Here is a 21,414-nt window from a genome sequence, read left to right as displayed (position 1 = left end):
CCCCAAACAATATTAGCCAACCAGATCACCCATCCACAACTGGTCTGACATCATTAGCATCAGCTTCATCCTGCTCCTCCACCTTGACTATAGACTCTCACCACCATAGGATACTCAAGTGTTCACCAATCGACTTCCTAGGTCCGTTCCAATGCCAACCATCTACCCATAGTGGTAGAACATGTTAAAGCAATTGTAGGAGGTAGATGACACTATTTTGTAGATGTTTGATCAACCTCATGCCCACTATTTGGCATGATTACAAAATAGCACAGCCCTCAAAAAGAACAACACTAGCAAAGCCATTGAAGCCAATAATAACACCTAACATGGGAAGCCCTGGCACCATAGAAAGAATGTAGGGAACCACCCAAGGTCGTGGGACTTTGTCCAACCACACTCGAGAGCATAAACAACTCAACCGAGAAACCAGTTTATCATGGCCTACTACCACAATGTAGGGAACCACCCAATGTTGTGGGGCTTTTCCCAACCACACTTTAGACCATAAAAACTCAACCGAGAGACCAGTTTACCATGGCCTAGCACACAAATACACAGTCGTGGTGTGTCACTCATCTTGTGAAATTTGGTTGCTTCTCGTAGGAGTAGGAGATAATTTTGCCATATGTCAGGCGTTTTTTTGAGAGGTCTTTTTGGTCAGTGTACATATGGATGCGTGGCGTGTGTGAAGGTTTTGCCTGTGAATGCATTGGCAGAGTGATTTTGTGGATGGTTTTGTTTTGAGGCCGGTCTGGAACATGGTCAGCTTGAGTTGATATCAGCTCTTCGATGGCCGGATATGTGTACGCGTCCCCACGGATAAGTGGGTTGTGTTGAAGGTATGAAGGCATGGGCACTAGCAGATTTTATTTTGAAGGTGGCCGGAGTGGGCATTCGTAGGCTGCATCTTGAAGAGGTGTGTGGAGCATGGGCAAGCAATTGATGATGTGGCCAATGTGCCTTGACATGGTGTGAAAAGAAGCATAATTGGATGGCCATCACTCGGGCATTAAACAAAATAAAAAAATAATAGTAAATGTGGCCATTAATAAGAAAGCTACGTGGAAGTTAATGATGCTGCCAGCGCCTCTTCTGGAAAGATGGCGAAGCTGGCGAGTTCGAGAAGCTAGCGAGCGCCTGCAGCAGAATAGGGGAGGTCGCCGTTTTGAGGAGTGGGGGGTTCTCTGGCGCTACTGCAGGGCGAGCTGGTGGCGTTAAAGGAGACAGGGCTGGTGTAGAGGCCAACGGGGAGCCTCCCTGGTGAAGAAGCCGACTGTGAACTGGTGTAGAAGCCGCCTATGGGCAAGGTGATGGCAGCAAAGGGGTAGCTGCAGGTGAGCGTGGAGCGCTGTGGAGCGCAGCTGGTCGAAGGACTGACGGGCTGTAGAGGCGGGGCCCTCCCGTGCGCAGAGATGAAAGGGAACTGGTGAGGTTGGCGGTGACTGGGACTGGGTGACAGGCTGCCAGCGCGAGAGAAAGGGCTGCCGGGTGGGTGAAGCTGCTATTGGCCTCGTAGACTGGTTGGCGACTTGCAGTGAAGGTTTGCAGAGGGCGCAGCAAAGACGGGCTGCAGAGGCTAGTGGGGCCTCCCGTGTGAAGAGACTGGAGCGCAGCTAGTAAGAGCTGGCGTGACTGAAGCGCAAGGGAGCTGGAGCTGCAAGGGTTCGTGTGGCTGGCGCAGCTGCAAGAAAAAGCGAAGGGAAGCTGAGGAGCGCAGAGAAGTGGCAGACGACTGTGTGAAGGCGAGTGGGCACCAACGTGTGCGTGAAGTGCAGTGGCTGGTGTGGAGGGCACCAGGTATGGAAACGACGGGCTGGTGTAAAGAGAAGAGTGTGAAAAAATGGGCTGGCGTGGTTGGAGCGCAGCCGTGTGTGGGTAAGGTGCAGCTGCTGGAGGCGAGAGGACATGTGTAGAAGTCAAAGGTAAGGGGTGGCGATCAGTGGAGGTTCGCCATGAGGTACAGAGCAGCGAAGGCTGGAGCGTGGACGGACTAAGGTGGTGTGGCCTTGGTTCGGTCAGTCAGAGTGGACGCTGAAGACTGGTGGCTGGTGTGGGCTGCCTAGGAGACAGGACAGTGGACAGAGCAGGGTGCCGAGTGAAGCAGAGAGAAAGGTTGGTGTTGCTGCTTGGTGGTGGGCCGGTAGCAAGGCAGATAAGCTGCAAGTGGGTTTGTTGTGAGCTGAGAGAGAGAGAGAGAGTGAGAGAGAGATGATGGTCGAGCTGCTGCTGACGACACATGCAGAGTAGATGGGCTGCAGAGACTTGAGGGTTAGCTGGTGTGGGCGCCTTCTGAGAGAGTGAGTGGCCAGGTTCATTCTGGTGTGGTTGGTACAGCAGGCAGGCGAGAGGTTCGTGGTGATTGGGGATGTGGTGTATCCTCGACAGTGACAGGTCTGAGTAAGTGTTTGTGAGCTATGTGAGTAAGGCTTCTGTGTCGGAGAAGCTTGTATATGATGTGTTGACTGGAAATATAATTGCTGGGTGTTTATCTTGGTCTATGGTGCCTCTGTTTTATACTGTCTGTCTGGCGTGGGTTGGGTGGTGAAGTGTGAGAGAGTGTTCCAGCCGGTGGTGGCTGGTGGTGCCCCCGTTCGTGTGTGTTATTCCAAGTTTGCGAGGTGGAAGAGCTGTAGAGGCAGGGTTTTCTTTCTTTTTTTCACCTCACATCCTTCTGGTGCCCCCACTGAGGAGTTGCTCTGGCATTGTTCTTTGCCTAGAAGGGCGTATGTTCCGCTGAGGAGAGCTCAGGGATTGGTACAGGTTGTCATGATGTGGTCTTATCCAGAGTTTCATGGCAGGAAAGGTGAAGATGTGTGTGACTTTTTGGAGCAGATGGAGTTGGCATGCATTAGCAACCATGTCACAGATGAAGAGCAGGTTCTGAAGCTGATAAGGATTTTTTTGAAGGGAGATGCCCGAAGCTGGCTGAAGGATTTTGAAGCACAGGTGCATGGTATTTTGACCCTAGACAGGTTGAAAGAAGGCCTTTTAGAGCGTTTTCAGCAAGTGGAGGATGCTAGTGTGCTTTGGCAGGAGTTGAGCATCTTGAAGCAGGTACATGGGCAATCACTGGACGATTTTGTGAAGGTATTTATATGTTTGTGGAGTAAGTGGTGTGTGACATTAAAGCAGGAAGTTCCTCCAATGTTTCTGAAGAAGAGTTTGTTTATTGATGGTTTGCTACCCCATTTGAAGGTCAGGGTTGAGTTGAAAAGTCCCAAGTCTTTTGATGATGCAATTAGCATTGCTAGGGAAAAGGAAGGCAAGGTTTTGAAGCAGATGGAGATGGGTATTTATCCGTATGAAGGGGTTGTGTCTGCAAGGGATATGCATGTGAATTTGGTTGAGGTGGATAAGAGTTCTATGCAAAGTTTGATTAGACAGGAGCCTCAAAGGCCTATACAGGTGCAAAGGGGGATGTTTTATGTGCCTTCTGATTTTTTCCCAAAGTTTGAAAAGCAGGTGAAGGTGGATGAGAAGATTGATGATGTGATTGAAGGTAAGGATGTGCAGGTTGGAAAGCAGGATGAGGAATCTGGGCCAAGGTTTGAGACTTGTGAAGATGAGGAGTTGCGAGTGGATTCTTCTTTGGATGGGGACGTTATGGCTGTACATGACAGTGATCCGGATGATATGCATGCACAGGAAAGCAAAGAGGATGATGCCTTGGGATTGGCTGATGATAAGAAGGAAGAGGAGCTGGATACAGGATGCTTTGAGGATGATTTTTTATCAGATTCTACAAGGGAGGAGGATGGGGTAGAGACTTCTGATGAAGTGAAGATGGCTTGTGATGCAGATGTGGAGAGCGTGGAGGAAGATCCTATCATTATGGATTTTCTTGGACAGCTGGATGGTGATATGGTACCTGCGATGGATGAAGACGATGACACCAGGGGGGTTGGCAACATTCAAGAAGGTATGCATGTAGATTTGGCTGATGAAGAGCGTTGTGAGGTGAGTATTGTGCCTGAGGATGATATCTGGGAAGTTGCTAGCCTTGATGAGCAGGAGCCAGAGATGGAGATGGATGCTGATATGGTTGAGAGTGTAGCAAAGGCTTCTTTGCGGATTGCTGAGATGCTAAAGGCAAAGTCCATGGAGGACAAGGGTTCGGAACCAGGTGAGCTGAATGGTTGTGAAGAAATGCCTGAAGTACAAGAGCTGGAAGGTTTTATACTGTCTGTCTGGCATGGGTTGGGTGGTGAAGTGTGAGAGAGTGTTCCAGCCGGTGGCTGGTGGTGCCCCCGTTCGTGTGTGTTATTCCAAGTTTGCGAGGTGGAAGAGCTGTAGAGGCAGGGTTTTCTTTCTTTTTTTCACCTCACACCATATAGTCGCACCTAAAAGCTACACTCCACCACTGCCAGCCACCGTCGCACTCTGATGGAAGCTCGACCCTCCTCACCACTCAATCTTACACGTTCACTCTCTCACACACATGCAAGCAAGCACACATAAGAGCTTAAACAAGTAAAAGGCAAGCAAGTAATAGTATAGGAGAGTAGAGAAGAAGAGCACTCTATTAGCTTATGCATAAAAAAAATCAGTGGTGAGAGTTACATCATTTGCCTCTTATGTGTGGCTGGTAGGGTTTACACTCTTGCATGGACAAAGTTAAAATTAGGTCATAGGGCTCATTTGACCACTCTAGCTTAGGTAGACACCGAATCCAAAAATAGTACTCTCCCCCTAATATCCCCTGGTGTGCCTTTAATAGAAAAGTGGTGATCATAGACACACAAAATGATAGACTATAAGTACATTCCAATGAAAGCCAGCATTTCTAGTGACTTCGGCTAAAATTGTTGAAGATGGTAAGGTGGTCGGCATCAACAACATAGAGGTCTCCCACAAGGGTGAACATACCCCCCTTCCTGAAGCAGATTATGTCCTTGAAATATGTCGATGAAGATGCATCGAGGTTGTATGTGGATACATGTTGCCATTGGAAAATGTCGGAGACAACAAACTGGGTGATTCCCAGCCACCCTTTCACATCTGCGCTATCTGTGTCAATGTGATTGGAAGGCTTGAAGGTTACCATGGCTATGACATGAGAAGAAGATGTTGTGCAAGAAGAGAGTGCAACAAGTGTTGTAATCATAGTGATGGTTTGTGAAGAGCTTAGTGCAAGTGTAGGGTTGTAGCTTTACAAATTTTGTAGCATTATGTGAGAATCTAAAAATAGTTACCGTGCATTGTTCTTTGCATGATTGTCATGCAACCCTTGAGTGATCATGATTAAGGGGTATTAAATCATCTAGCTTTCTAGGCAAATATGCGATGATTATCCTTGGAAGCATGCCCGTATTAATGTGATCAATTTCCACATTGTGGATTAATGGCACCGCCTTATAAATGAAAGGGCTGGTTGTGGCATTGGCCCATTGTACTACGGATGAAGGCGGTAGTCGTTCTCACCGGCTTCTAGATGTGCTCCCCTATGAGTGTCCTGAGTAGGAATGTTCCATCATAGAACTTTTTCACAATCTAGAAGGGTCTACTTCACCTTAGCTTCAGTTTCCCTGGATGCGGACCCATCCGTGGACCGGATCTTTTTCTTTGAACAGCTGAAACTAGGAATGGCGGTCTACCCACTTCTTTCTCCACTTTTGGATCATTGTGTTCATGAGAAGAAAGCTATTGAATCTATCCTCATATAGTTGGAGTAGTTGATCCAAGCGATGCTCTAGGGATTCCTCAGGACTCAGCTTTTTGTCTATGGCAATCCGGAGGCTTGGCACCAGGAACTCCATTGGCACCACTGCTTCAGTGCCATATACCAGCTTGAATGGAGTCATCCCTATGGAGTCATCCCTATGGAGACCTTATAGGCAATGTGGAATGCCCATAGTGCCAAATAGAGCCTCTTCATGTTCTCCAAAGAAGAACCAAGGCTAGAGCTTTCTCCACCACTTGATCAAGGAGCTCGGGCTTTGGATCTACCTCCTTGCACTTAACTATATCGGCAAGGGCAACGTCACTGATCTCAACCTCATCATTATTGAGATTAGACACTGACCTTGAGTAATACTCAAGTGTTAAGACCTTCTCAAAATCCTCAATGACTACATTTATGATTGGATTTTTTTTGCATTAAAACACAGAAGTTGTTTTTAGGATTTCATGGTTTGTTTCTTGCATTAGCCCTAATTTCTCCATTCAAATCTCTCTTGTATTGAGATTAGACACTGACCTTGAGTAATACTCAAGTGTTAAGACCTTCTCAAAATCTTCAATGACTACTTCATTTATGATTGAGAAGTTTACAGGGTAGTCCTTTCACACATGGCAAGTTAAAATCAAATTTATGCTAATGAAGGAGGGTGGGCTTGTTGAAATATACAAGTGAATAGGGTGTGTGCGGGAACAAGCCCTTGGCAGCAAGAGGCTGTAAAAGAGAATCTATAAATGTGAGAGAACCTGTGAAAAGGTGAGTAGTATCTACTGGGAGAGAATAAAGGGTAGCATGAGGAGATTTAGGAGGTGTGGAGATATTCTAGGAAGAGGTGGAGAGAATCAAGGAGAAAGAGGTGGAGAGAATCAAGCAAAAGAGGTGGAGTGAATCAAGGAGAAATCAGTGGGATTAGATGCTTGGATGTAAACCCTATAAATTGAGGCATTGACCTAATGAGAATTTGCTGGTTTTTTATTACCCATGCCTACATTAAGCTATCAGTTAATTGCTCACTAATCACATCTTAATTATCATCTAATCTCTTTGTTAATGATGTTGATTCTAGCATTTGATCCACCATAGCTCATCACATTGCTGGAAATTTAACATGGTATCAGAGCCTAGCCTAGAATCCATCAAATTTATGAGCCCATTATAAAGCTAATTAGGATTAGTAGATAATTAAGTTTTTACCTCTTTTTTCAATTAACCTGTGTACCCTCAGCTAGTGGAGGAGCTCTCTCTCCCTTCATACATCAAATTAGCCCAAACCACTTTAGCCAAGCATAGCTATAACCCTTGTGCTCCAGCCCATTCAAACAAAAGCTCAAACCGCCGATGCACGCAGCAGTTCTACGTGATTTTATAGGCACCTATGAAGGGTGCTCTACAAGAAGCTGGTGAAGATAGTTTTTGATTTGATCAAGTCTACAGTGAGATCCAAGCTCTTCATCAAATCTACAGGTGACTTTGGTAAAACAGAGATTAAGCATTCAATTTTTGGTCAAATCTTATGTTTCTTGGCTTAATCCTCTACTATGCTAATTGCTATTGATGGCCTTCAAAGGATTTGAGCTCATTTGAACTCTAAGGCCTCAGATCTGGACTCCCCGCATACTCTATTTTCTGCACACAAAACAGAGGATTAATTTGCTAATCAGTGATTAATCAACACTAATCACTATTTTTTGGTGCAATTGAGGGTTCAAATTAACCATTAGGTATTTGATACATGTCCCTATAACTTCAAATTGCAATTCGGAGATAGTTTGATACTCCAACCATTCCGTACATATTTGTTACTCTTAGTTTAATGTAATTTCTGGTAAAATTATGCTGTGATAAATTTGTGGTAATCATCATCTTGCATTTAACCCACACACAAATTCAAGTTATTCACAGCTAGAGTTGCATTTGGGAATGTGCATAAGAATGAATGCTATATGCATTATGTATTGGGCACATTACATCATTGTTGTAAAAATGGGATCGGACACTACCCTTGTCCAGAATAAGGCAAGAGGCAAGATCTCCCGCATAGATTTGGGTTTGCATTGCATAATGACACAAGATAAACATCAAAAGCCCAAAAGAACTGTCAACAATAGATTAAAACATGTTGCTCACATGGAGCAAGAACTGACGGTTAAGCTCATGGCCCCAGCCACCATGAAAGAAGAAGAACATCTCTTTCCAAGAGGAAGATCAACACTGAGAAGAAGAGCTAGACGAAGCATTGAAGGAAGGCATGGACGCGTGAAGAGAAGCTGCCACGATAAGAAGACTGAAGACAAGAGAAGATGTGAGGCTCCAAGAAGTGAGGAGCCATGTGAAAATCTGAGAGAGAGAGAGAGAGAGAGAGAGAGAGAGAGAGAGAGAGAGAGAGAGAGAGAGAGAGAAACCCCACAACCCAATGTAACCTGCTCCAACAGAGTAAAACCACCTCTGAGCCACCGATGATGTAGGCCATGTGGTAGATGTATGTGTGAGAACTTTAGTCAAGGGTCACGGGCACTTGTAGTAGCCTTGGACACATAGAGAGAGAGAGTGTCAAGGACTATGAGTTTAGGGACTTGAGGCATTGGTCACAGACTATCAAGTAAGAAGGAAACTTGGTATAGGGTCCACGTGTACTAGGATTATTCACTTGAGGGGAGGTGTGCTAGTAGTAGGCACTGGTCGCGGACTATCAAGTAAGAGGGAAACTTGGTATAGGGTCCAGGTCTGCTAGGATGATTCACTTGAGGGGAGGTGTTGAAATATACAAGTGAATAGGGTGTGTGGGGGAACAAGCCCTTGGCAAGAGGCTGTAAAAGAGAATCTATAAATGTGAGAGAACCTGTGAAAAGGTGAGTAGTATCTACTGGGAGAGAATAAAGGGTAGCATGAGGAGATTTAGGAGGTGTGGAGATATTCTGGGAAGAGGTGGAGAGAATCAAGCAAAAGAGGTGTAGTGAATCAAGGAGAAATCAGTGGGATTAGATGCTTGGATGTAAACCCTATAAATTGAGGCATTGACCTAATGAGAATTTGTTGGTTTTTGATTACCCATGCCTACATTAAGCTATCAGTTAATTGCTCACTAATCACATCTTAATTATCATCTAATCTCTTTGTTAATGATGTTGATTCTAGCATTTGATCCACCATAGCTCATCACATTGCTGCAAATTTAACATGGTATCAGAGCCTAGCCTAGAATCCATCAAATTTATGAGCCCATTATCTTGCTAATTAGGATTAGTAGATAATTAAGTTTTTACCTCTTTTTTCAATTAGCATGTGTACCCCCAGCTAGTGGAGGAGCTCTCTCTCCCTTCATACATCAAATTAGCCCAAACCACTTTAGCCAAGCATAGCTATAACCCTTGTGCTCCATCCCATTCAAACAAAAGCTCAAACCGCCGATGCACGCAGCACTTCTATGCGATTTTGTAGGCGCCTATTTTCTGAAGAAAAAATGAGATCTCTGCTGCTCCACATGCAATGGGTCTAATTCCTCTTAGCTTTAGGGGTTTTCAAGGATGCTCTACAAGAAGCTGGTGAAGACAGTTTTTGAATTGATCAAGTCTACACAGTGAGATCCAAGCTCTTCATCAGATCTGTAGGTGACTTTGGTAAAACAGAGATTAAGCATTCAATGTTTGGTCAAATCTTATGTTTCTTGGCTTAATCCTCTACTAGGCTAATTGCTATTGATGGCCTTGACAAGATTTGAGCTCATTTGAACTCTAAGGCGTCAGATCTAGACTCCCCGCATACTCTGTTTTTTGTACACAAAACAGAGGATTAATTTGCTAAAATCAGTGATTAATCAACACTAAAAATCATTATTTTTGGTACAATTGAGGGTTCGAATTAACCATTAGGTATCTGATATAGGTCCCTATAACTTCAAATTGCAATTCGGAGATGGTTTGATACTCTAACCATTCCGTACATATTTGTTACCCTTAGTTTAATGTAATTTCTGGTAAAATTATGCTGATAAATTTGTGGTAATCATCATCTTACATTTAACCCAGACATAAATTCAAGTTATTCACAACCAGAGCTGCATTTGGGAATGTGCTAAGAATGAATGCTATATGCATTATGTATTAGGCACATTACATCATTGTTGTAAAAATGGGATCAGACACTGCCCTTGTCCATAATAAGGCAAGAGGCAAGACCTCCCGCATAGATTTGGGTTTGCATTGCATAATGACACAAGATAACATCAATAGCCCAAAAGAAGTGTCAACAATACATTAAAACATGTTGCTCACATGGAGCAAGAACTGACGGTCAACTCATGGCCCCAACCATGAAAGAAGAGGAACATCTCTTTCCAAGAGGAAGATCAACATCGAGAAGAAGAGCTAGACGAAGCATTGAAGGAAGACATGGACGCGTGAAGAGAAGCTGCCAACGACAAGAAGACTGAAGACAAGAGAAGATGTGAGGCTCCAAGAAGTGAGAAGCCATGTGAAAATCTGAGAGAGAGAGAGAGAGAGAGAGAGAGAGAGAGAGAGAGAGAGAGAGAGACCCCACAACCCAATGTAACCTGCTCGAACAGAGTAAAACCACCTCTGAGCCACCGATGATGTAGGCCATGTGGTAGATGTATGTGTGAGCACTTTAGTCAAGGGTCACGGGCACTTATAGTAGCCTTGGACACATAGAGAGAGAGTGTCAAGGACTATGAGTTTAGGGACTTGAGGCATTGGTCTCGCAGACTATCAAGTAACTCTCTAGTCTTCCATAAGCTTCTGGTCTTGTAGGAACAATATAATTAGCGTTGTATAAAAATCTGTTTTATTAATGAAAAAAGAAGATGGTTGCTCGAAAAATAATACTTTCCCAAGAATGGCTTTGAAAGTACCGGTGAATGACTCCACAGGTTGCCACTCAATGCTTGTTGGTGGATAAACATCTATCACATATACAATGTATGTAAATAAACCATAGAATCATAAAGAACATACATAAAATTACAAAAATATCTTACAATGAGCTTGCAATGTAAATGCTTGAGTAGAAGGATGCATGTGCATGTCTCTTGTCGTGTACACATGTTGCACCTTTTCCTTCCAGTACTAAGCCTCTTCTTTGCTTTTTTATCCTATGAGGACCTTTTGCATGATAGTTGCATAGTCACCCAATTGTTTAATTTGAAGTTTATACCTTTCAACACACCCTGATCATCTTTAACATTATGAAGGATGCATGATGAAATGGCATTAGGAGTGCGACTCAAGTTAGATTGTTGTCTCCACATTGTTAAATTGTGAATAGAGGAGAAGATGATACAAAATGACGACTAGAAGGAGGCGCAATCATGGTAGATTAGGGAATTTCAAATGCATTTAATCATTTTGGGGGGAACCTAAATTTTAAATTTTAATTTTTGAAGTACTGACATTTTGTACGTGGGGACATGCCCTTGAAGTTGGAACCCACTAAAGTGACGTTGAAATAGCCACGCCGTATCACATTAAAGTGGTGATAACCCACTAAAATAGCCAAAACTAGTGAAGTTAGTAAAAAGTGGATATGACACCTAATGCCATATTTGTGGTTGAATGTTTGCATTTCTATTGGCCTAAAGCTTAATCCAGATCTGGTAGTACAAGTGATTAAAATGCGGCCCTTTTTCAACGTTTTTGGTCCTAATGTTTGCTTGGAGACCCAAAGGACCCCAAAAGCTTGGCTAAGACTCCCACTCCCTCCACCCAAATACAACTTTTAATCCACTAGTCCCCTGTTCTTCAACCTCTCAGAAGAAGAACTCCAAGCTCAACAAATGTCCCTACCCTCAGGCACAAATAATGTACTCTTTGCAACCTCAATTTCTGAGGATATTGAATTTCTATAGGATTGTAGAGCCCCACTTGATAGCTCCTTTTTAAATATCATATTGCGTTTTTCCTCTTAAGCTTTGACCCAATATTCGTACCTAGTCTACATTAACATGAACATTTGTTGAGTTTATGAAGGATATCATTTGGTCGTTGGAGGTGATGGGAGACCTTTGTTAAGACACTGAATAACCATGGTTGGTGGGTCTAGTGGCTTGGCTGGGGGTGAGATTGTACACTGCTGCGTTCCGTTGGCCACGTGACCTTGCTGTAGCGTGTGTATGCGGGAGGCATCTTCGCACCTCATGCTCACGTCCACTTGTCAATCCGGATTCATGCTTCGCTTGTATCTACTGTAGCGCTACTAGTAGTCTACAACATACTTTCGGCGTTGGCCACACAAGAAGATTTTTAAAGCACCCACACCTTGCTTCACTTGGGAGCAAAAGAGGCCAGTGGGAGACGCGAAGGCCCTGCACGGTGCAGGCATGTACATAGGATTTCTTTTAAAAAATTTGCCACAAACCTTTATTGCTGCATGCGCGGGAAGGCTGATGATTGTTGGGATCGTTCACAATGATCACAGCTTTGAATGCAATTAAAGAGAGCACTGCGCATTCAATCCAGGTCCCAAACCCCAAACAAGTGACTAAGTGGACTGTGGTAGTAGCGGACAAAGCACGGAAAAAGTTGCCGCAACCATCAAGCCTGCTCCGGAGAACGTGAAGGGCGGTGAGCAAAACAGAGCTTTGTCAGGGGCCAAGTCTCCATCTGCTTTGGGCTCCCGATTTCCAAATGCAAAAGCTAAGCATCCCTCCGCCGCAGGGCCCCGCACTCCGTTGTCTCGACTCTCTAGGCTAGCTCTGCTCTGTCCTCCGACGTTTTTGACCTAGTTAGAGAAAGGAGAGGATTTTGCTGTGTGAGCACGGGAGCCCTTCCTGCGCCTGCTTTTGTCAGAGCTTTCTCCAATATAAAACTCGCTTTGCCAGCAAGTATTTTGCAAGCTCATCGATTCTCCTCCCCTTTCCACCACCGGCAGCGGGCAGGTCCCTTCCCCGGTTTCTAGCACTTGCATAATCCTCTTTCATTGAAGACGGGGTAAAGATAGTTGATACAATGGGGACTTCCTTAGCTTCCATTTTTGTAATTGTCGTTCTGGTGAGCTCGCAGCTCGCTTCACGCGGCGCCACCGCCGGCGCCGCTGCCGGAACCTCCACTTACATTGTTCACGTGTCTAAATCGCAGCGGCCGTCGACCTTCGCTGCTGACGGAGAGTGGTATAGCTCCGCTCTCGCCTCCGCCAAAGGCCTTCAGCTGGAGGACTTTGATGCAGAGCAAGATGGCCCCATATACGCTTACGGGACCGTCTTCCATGGTTTTGCAGCCAAGCTTACCGAAGATCAAGCCAAAGCTATGGAGAAGATGGACGGAGTGCTTGCCGTCATGGATGACAACGTGGCGCAGCTTCACACCACGCGGACGCCCCAGTTCATGGGCCTCAACACCTCCAATGGGCTGTGGCTGGCTTCCGATTTCGGCGACGATGTCATCATCGGTGTCATGGACTCCGGTATATGGCCGGAGAAGAAAAGCTTTGCCGACACCTCGCTCGGGCCGGTGCCGTCGCGCTGGAAAGGGCAGTGCGAGGCCGGGACTGACTTCGACCCCTCCCTCTGCAACAAGAAGCTCATTGGGGCGCGCTCCTTCTACAAGGGCTACGAAGCGGCCGTCGGGTCCATCAACGAGACGACGGAGTACAAGTCCGCCCGTGTTGGCTATATATAGAATGTCTCTATATATAGTCCCACGATCTCCTCTATATATACTCATCTATTGTGTGTATTCCACACACTTTTGGGGATCTTCATCGTGTGCATCTCTCGTCTCATCCATGGTCTTGTATCTCGTCTCCTTCGTCACTTCCAACATGGTATCAGAGCTTGTCGAGCTTACCGTTATTCTAATCCGATTCTACTTCATGAAACTAAGTGCTCCTTTCAAGGAAGATATTCGCTTCTCAAAGTTTATCACATCAAGTATCATCGTTATTCTTCTGAGATTTTACGTCATCAAGCTAAGTGCTACTTTCCCATATGCTTTAAGCTGTGTTTTGTTTTCTAAACCAGAGAGTGTTGCTTGATTGAAAGTTTCACTCGAGGAGATTTTAGATTTTGTTTTATAAATTAGAAAAGCGAGGTGGTTTGATCAGGTAGTAGCCTTAATACAATCGATTACACGATATGCAAGTAAAAAGCGCAATAGTTGGTTGCTTTGAAGGATATAATAGAGCAGATGAGAGAGAGTTGAGAGAGATTTTGGTTATGAATAAAAGCTATAGAGAGTGCCCCTGGTTTCAATCGTTTCAGAGTCGGCTATAGAGGATATTAGTAGTAGATTCTGCTTTCATTCAATCGTTTCAGAGTCGGCTATAGAGGATATTAGTAGTAGATTCTGCTTTCATAGGCGCACACTTTCCAGGGCACACACAGAAGCTCGTGCTTTCATGGGTGTGCTTTTTCTACATGTAATTCTGGTCTCTGTAGCGTACTTTTAGCAGCCTATTTTGTCGGCCTAAAGTTGCTTTGCCAGCCAAAAATAGCACGCTATATATAGCACCAGTATTTAGCACACAAGTCTGTATGCAGTAATATTATGGCTGGCGGACTTTTCAAAGTGCCTCAAGCATCATCTAAGGATGCCCAAATTAGCGAAGTAGTCCTCACCGGGCCTAGATAAATTGTTCGCCCACCTTTTGCAAGGAATATGACATCATCAAACATTTGAAACAGACCATAGCTGGGTTGCTTTTGGCATGTCAATTGGTAGTCTGTAACGAGCACTGAATCAAAGCAGCCAGGACATCGTGTTGAACCTGTAACGATAGCTGTAGATGGCGTCAAAGCTGCAGCCAGGAAGATGGTGTTGGGGCATAGCAAGTGGAGGCTTGCTATGCTTATGGCCGGAGCCGCAAAAGACATGGAAATCTGTTGGTTTCATTGTCTGCAATCCAGTAACCCGGAGCTGGAAAGAGTTACCCTGTCGCAGCCAGGACAACCGATGGATTCTTCTTCTACTCTCGTATGATGTTTTTAATACATATCCATACTCCTCTTACCTATCTACATCATCATCTGTGGCATATGAGAAGAAAAGCAGTGAGAAGTGTTTTTTCGGCAGGCTCAGGGGGCTGTATTGCAGAGGGCATAACTTTCTGTAGGCATGTTGGATTTCAAATATTTTTATATCAAAATGTAGCCCTGAATAAGCTCTACAACTCTTGTGTGATGCAAATTTTCTGGTTTGGTCATCTTCATGCTCAAAAATTCTCCGCAAAAACCGGCAGAGAGCGGTTTTGGCAGTTTTGCAGGGAAATCTGATTTTTCGCCATTTTGGGGGTGGATTTTGGAGGTCCTCCACTACTTTTTTGCAGGGGCTCCAAAGAGACAAAGTTGTTCATTTTGTTTCCCTCTACAACTTTGTAGTTTTGAGTTTTTTAAGATTTCTTCTAGTTTGAGAGTTATGGCTCTCTGAAAGTGGCCGTCAAAACTGGCAGGCAGTTTGGCACTTAAAAAAATTTTGCCCAGAATTGTATTCTTGATTGGCATGCATAAGGGTATATATAATTGATATTGTGGTTGTGGGTAGAGACCCGTATGGTTATGATATGCTGATGGGTTGCAGGCTCATTTGTTTGTGATCGGCTGAGGTCCGATAGTGGAAATTGTATTCATGATTGCTATTGGTTGTACCCTGATTGTTGAGCACTTGTGGTATGCATGAGCATATGGTTGACTAGACTGCAGAGTCCGAATTGCATTGTGGAACTCTTCTGTGTCGATGTGGTTGTTGTCAAGCATTCACTGCCACGTTTCATTCTCGGTGTGGCTCTCCCGATACCGCACCGCCTCTCGAGTTGGCCGCGACATGGTGATATTGTAAAACTTATCCTTCCATGCATCTTTTCCGCCGGACCCGTAGTGCGTGGGTGTTTGGTGCGCCCTTGCATCCCTTTGTTGGGAGTGTGCTCGTTGCCCCGCCGCCTGCTCGTTCATCTTCTCTTCCATCGCCGTCTCTCACTCTACGTCGTGGACTTGGCCGGGGCGATGATTATGGTCAGGGACTTCGATGGCCTTGCCTTACATTGATCGTGACTTATGACATGGTCTGTGCTAGCTACAGGAATCACATGATTAAGCTTGGACGTTCATAATGTATTTATTGACAATCCAAGGTATTACCACATGATGGTAATTATGCCTTTCTTTTTGATCGACTGCTGATGATATGTATATGGATTTTGTTCATCCTGCCTCGGTGATGATTTGATTGTTTTATCTTATGACTTCTAAATCATTACAGTTACTTTCTCATGGTCATCTCGGTGATGATCTGATCATTTTAAATCTTATGACTTCAGAATCGTTACAGTTACTTTCTCATGGTCATCTCGGTGATGATCTGATCGTTTTAACTCATGACTTAGGAATCGTTATAGATACTTGCTCATGGTCATCTCGGTGATGATCTGATTGTTTTATCTTATGACTTCAAAATCGTTATAGTTACTTGCTCATGGTCATCTCGGTGATGATCTCATTATCCTTTTATCTCGGCGGTGATGTTGATCTCTCGTTTGATTGTTCTCACAAGGAAGTTGTGTATTTGTTCTTTCTATGGCTTCGAGGAAGTTCGTCTTGTGCGTAAAGAAGACTTTATTGATACTTAGCATGCTGTTACTACTAGTTAAAGGTGCCATGTGTTCTACCTTTGCTTGTTACATTACAACTAGTCTCACGGACTTGACAATTATTATTTTAAGCATGCAAGCCTCGGTGATTCGGACAGGTTTGGTGAGTTTGTAATTTTGGTATCTTGGTATGATGCCATGGTGGTGATGGTTACACTTTTTATCGATATATGTATATGTGTTCATTGCATTGATGTAATTCACTCACTACAATCCATGATGCCATGGTGTTGTTCCGTGATGATGGTTACATGTTTCATCGATGATGGTTGACTATGTTTCCATGGATCGTTGTTCCATGATGATGGTTATATGTTTTGTTGATGTTGGTCATTCCAAATGTTGATGTTGGTCATTCCAAGCTACATGTTTCGTGAATGATGGTTGACTACGTTTCCATGGATTGTTACCATGATGCCATGGTCATTGGATGCACTGTGCCTTGGCTTTGGCTCATCAGATTGACTAGGTTTATTTAAGTCTATCAATGTCTTTTGTGGTTGACAATGCAACCATGCAGGTCTAAATGGCTATAATGGTGGTCAAGTCTTGGAATTCAATCTATGGCAACTAACAAGAAATTCCGTCGAGCATATTTCCCGAGAGGTTTGATTTCTCGTCCTATCAGCTTATGAGGTTTATGTTCACATCATGTCATCCTGGCTACATACTGCCTACGGATGTCAAAGGTTTGATTTCTTGTTCCGTCATCTTATGAGGTTTACTATCTTGATTGTGAATGTCACACGTTTGATTTCTCGGCCTATCATCTTATGAGGTTTACTTTCAAGTACGTCATGTCAGAGGTTTGCTTTTTCATCCTGTCAGAGGTGTCTACATCCTAATTGTTGTTCCATGTCAGAGGTTTGATTTCTCGTCCTGTCATCTTATGAGGTTTACTTTCATATCATGTCATCTTGGAGGTTTGATCCAAGTTATAGTTGTCTCATTATCTTGACTCATAATATTGGAGGTTTGATCTTATGTCATAGATTTTTCCCATGGCAAAGATATGATTCTAGCTTTCCATGATATCCTTACTAACTAGTGTCATTTTCTATTTTAGTGTTTATTGACAGGTCAATCTTCCAAGTCAACTTCTCCAAGTAACCAGATTCTCTTACCAAATCTAGTTCATTTGCCATTGATTGGATGATCTTCCACAAGTTGACATTGCCATGCATGTCCTTGCGGATGGACTATATTCCTAAGCAACCATATAATAGATACCTTTATGTCTATTTCTTTATGTACATCTTTTCGTGTACATCTCATATTTCTATAACAAAATTATGGTTTTCAATTTGTTATGGAGACTTCTTCCATATTACAGGGTTTACGGATCAGGATTGTATTTGGATATTGTTGAGCTTCAATTTAGAGAAGAGACTACAAAAATATTATTTGGCATCGTCACGAAGATATAGACTTGCACCCAACCTACCTGAATGGATCAAGACAACATGAAGATGGATGACCTTCAAAGCCTTCATGGCTATTGTACACATAAGAGTGATGAAGTATATATGGGAGTGATGTAGCTCCTTCATGGCTATTGTATATATGGGAGTGATGTAGCTCCTTCATGGATATTGTATATATAGGAGTGATGTAGCTCCTTTGCAGCTTTCATGGCTATTGTATATATGGGAGTGATGTAGCTCCTTTGAATAATACTTTGTAACTATAAAATAATTTAATATAGCGGTAGGTGTATATAGAGCTGTGGGTTTTTCCCTTGAGCCCCCAAGGGTTTTTTCATCCACAGTTAGAGACCCTTCTTTGAGCGGGGGTGTTGGCTATATATAGAATGTCTCTATATATAGTCCCACGATCTCCTCTATATATACTCATCTATTGTGTGTATTCCACACACTTTTGGGGATCTTCATCGTGTGCATCTCTCGTCTCATCCATGGTCTTGTATCTCGTCTCCTTCGTCACTTCCAACAGCCCGCGACAGCGAGGGCCACGGCACCCACACTGCCTCTACGGCTGCCGGAAACTACGTGCGCCATGCAAGCCTCCTGGGCTCCGCGTCGGGCACCGCACGTGGGATGGCCTACCGCGCTCGAATCGCCGTCTACAAGGTTTGCTGGAAGGGGGGGTGCTTCAACTCCGACCTACTGGCCGCATTCGAGCAAGCCGTCCTGGACGGCGTCGACATCATTTCTCTTTCCATTGGCGGCGGAGTGCTGCCGTACTTCATGGACCCCGTCGCTATCGGCAGCTTCGGAGCCATGGAGAAGGGCATCCTCGTATCTACCTCGGCCGGAAACGGAGGCCCCTCCCCGCAGTCCATCACGAATGTGTCTCCATGGGTTCTCACCGTGGCTGCCAGCACGCTCGACCGCGACTTCCCAGCTACCGTGAAGTTCCCCAATCATGCATCATACAGAGGGGTGTCTCTCTACGACGGCCACGAGCTCGGCCATCGACAGGTGCATCCCTTTGTCTTCTCCCGCGCCGATTCTTAAACCAAGTGATGCTGTATTGAACTCTAAGGATTGAAAACAAAGCCTTGTTTTGTTTATATCTTGCATGCATGCTGAAAGCTCTCCTAGTTTTTGTCACATACATAAAGCTCCATGCTTGTCCATGCGAAGCTACTTGACCTCCATGCAGAGCCATGCCGGCCTTTAGATAGCGACTCTTGTATAGGAGTAGTAATTCTCTTCAGAAAGACCTAGACTCCACCGGGCAGCCTGGTAAGTGCTCCTTTAAGCCCTTGTTTGTGGTGTGTCCTGTTGGGATTTTGCAATTTTCTGAGAGCAAGGGGATTTTGAACACATGTTTTATCTATACATCAAAAAGTCACGCTACTCGTTTGTATGATAGTCGCAAATACTTTACTTTTTGAAGCACTCAAATTGTGTAAGCCAGCAAGAAAGTTTTCATTGTGGACCCCACTTCTGGTTGTTGAAGCTTCTGTTTGAATGCTTGGGTTGTGAACTGACAACAATTGCCATGTTGCTTGCAGATACCATTGATCTATGCAGGCAATGCAGGCTTGCCAGGTAGCAATGGGAGTGCCAACTTGTGTATGGCAGGGTCACTGAATCCAGCAGATGTGGAAGGGAAGATTGTGGTATGTGACCGGGGCATCAGTGCCCGTGCATCCAAGGGCATGGTGGTCAAGCAAGCAGGAGGTGCAGGCATGATTCTTGCCAATGCACAGGTGAATGGTGAGGAGCTGATTGCTGATAGTCATGTCTTACCAGCTGCTCTTGTTGGCTATGAAGCTGGCCTTGCCATCAAGGACTACATTGCCCAATCCCAGAATCCCACTGCAAGCATCATCTTCGCTGGCACTGTCCTTGGTGTCAGGCCTGCACCTGTCATGGCTGCATTCTCTTCCCGTGGTCCAAATCCTGCAAATCCAGAGATACTCAAGCCTGATGTCACAGCCCCAGGAGTGAACATTCTGGCCGCCTGGACCAACAAAGTGGGCCCCACTGAACTGCCAGGTGATGACCGCATTGTTGACTTCAACATTATGTCTGGCACGTCCATGTCCTGCCCACATGTCAGTGGCCTTGCCGCCCTCCTTAAGGGTGCACACCCTGATTGGAGCCCTGCAGCAATCAAATCTGCACTCATGACAACTGCCTTCAACATTGACAATACGGGGAACTTCCTGATGGATGGTTCTGACTCCAACATGTCCACACCCTTCTCCTTTGGTGCAGGACATGTAAATCCAGTTCGAGCACTCAATCCTGGCCTAGTTTATGATCTTGGTGTACAAGACTACGTGGATTTTCTTTGTGGCCTCAATTACCCTAGCAACTGGCTGATGACTTTTACCAAGGGGCAATACAATTGCTCCAATGTAAGCGTCAGCCCTGAAAATCTCAACTATCCTTCTCTGTCCTTTGTCTACAATGAAGATGGAAATTCTTCCACGTATGTCTCCACCATCACCAGGACTGTCACCAATGTGGGCATGGCCGATTCAGTATATACTCTAAGTGCCAACCCACCCCCTGGAGTGGCTATGAAGGTCGAACCTACGACTCTTTCTTTTAAAAAATTAAATGAGAGAAAGAGCTACACAGTTACTTGTGAAGCAGGTTCCAAAAACCTCAGTCCCGGGGAGAGTGATTCAACCTTTGGTAACCTGCTCTGGTCAGACAACACATACAATGTGCACAGCCCAATTGTGTTTACTTGGAAAACCACTATGTCGTTCTAATTCTGTCACACTTCATCGCACGTTTCTCTCTTGTTGTGTGCATGCATGAATCCAAAAATACTCAATCTGCCTCAAACTCACAACACAGTTGACGAGGACTTCTGTGTATGTACATCCCTCTCATATTTGGAATGACATAAGTTACCTATACATGTTTCCAATGTTGCCGACCACAACAGAACGCAGCTGTTCTATGATTCCATTGGTCTCCCTTGGCACATCAGCATATTTATAGCAGACAAATGTTTTACTTGTCTTGCACTCTTGCACTCTTGCACTCTCTCAAGTATGTCTAGAGCATATGTTATTGATCAAGTAGGGGTATCTCGGGTTTTCATGTTTAGCAGGTGAATTGTAAATACTTGTCTTGCACTCTCTCAAGTATGCTGTTAGTCTGGAGCATATGTTGTTGATTCATGTAGGGCTATGTCGGGTGTACATTGGAGCAGGTGAATTTGTGTGTTCCCAATCATGATAACTTTTTGTGGCTACTTTTGTTCAGGATCAGTGCAGTTGTCTAAAGGCGGTCTAGCCTGAGTGATAACATATTTGCAGGGTTCAAACCTCGGCATCATTCTCTTCTTCTTTAGCACGGGGCACAGATCTAAGGGGTGAAACCTTCCATCTCAATATATAAATCGCGAATTTATATATTGAGATTGATGGGGGAGAGTCCCCTAATTTGCGCTCTCTCTCTCTCTCTCTCTCTCTTTCTCAATTTGCTTCCTGGCTCTCTCCTACAGGCACACTTGGTTTCTCTCCCATGATGTGCTCTTTCCCTGCCCTAGTGGTCTTTATGTAGAGATGGAATGGCTCTCTCTCTCTCTCTCTCTCTCTCTCTCAACCCGTGTTCCCCTTAAGTCCCTTGTCCTCTCCTTTGTTGGCAATCCTTGCCTGTGCATCAAGGCATACACTCGTAGTAGCCCTCCCTCCTTGCTTATGCTAGGCT

The 21,414-nt window shown here is 44.6% G+C and overlaps 1 protein-coding gene across 1 annotated transcript; it reads left to right on the top strand.

Moving 5' to 3' along the window:
- The first annotated feature begins 11,938 nt into the window (after positions 1 to 11,938).
- Positions 11,939 to 20,626, top strand: LOC147622830 (subtilisin-like protease SBT1.7). Its single transcript, XM_086822470.1, has 3 exons — positions 11,939 to 13,291; positions 18,224 to 18,711; positions 19,251 to 20,626. The coding sequence occupies exons 1-3, from the start codon at positions 12,640 to 12,642 to the stop codon at positions 20,463 to 20,465; spliced, it is 2,355 nt and encodes a 784-aa protein (XP_086678596.1). The 5' UTR covers positions 11,939 to 12,639; the 3' UTR covers positions 20,466 to 20,626.
- The last annotated feature ends 788 nt before the right edge of the window (positions 20,627 to 21,414 follow it).

The sequence above is a fragment of the Cibotium barometz genome, chromosome 28 (assembly GCF_041138505.1).
Source record: "Cibotium barometz isolate CiBa-2024 chromosome 28, ASM4113850v1, whole genome shotgun sequence".
Classification (NCBI taxonomy): Eukaryota; Viridiplantae; Streptophyta; class Polypodiopsida; order Cyatheales; family Cibotiaceae; genus Cibotium; species Cibotium barometz.
The sequence above is the reverse complement of the archived record's forward strand: the minus strand, read 5'-3'. Positions and strand labels throughout refer to the sequence as shown.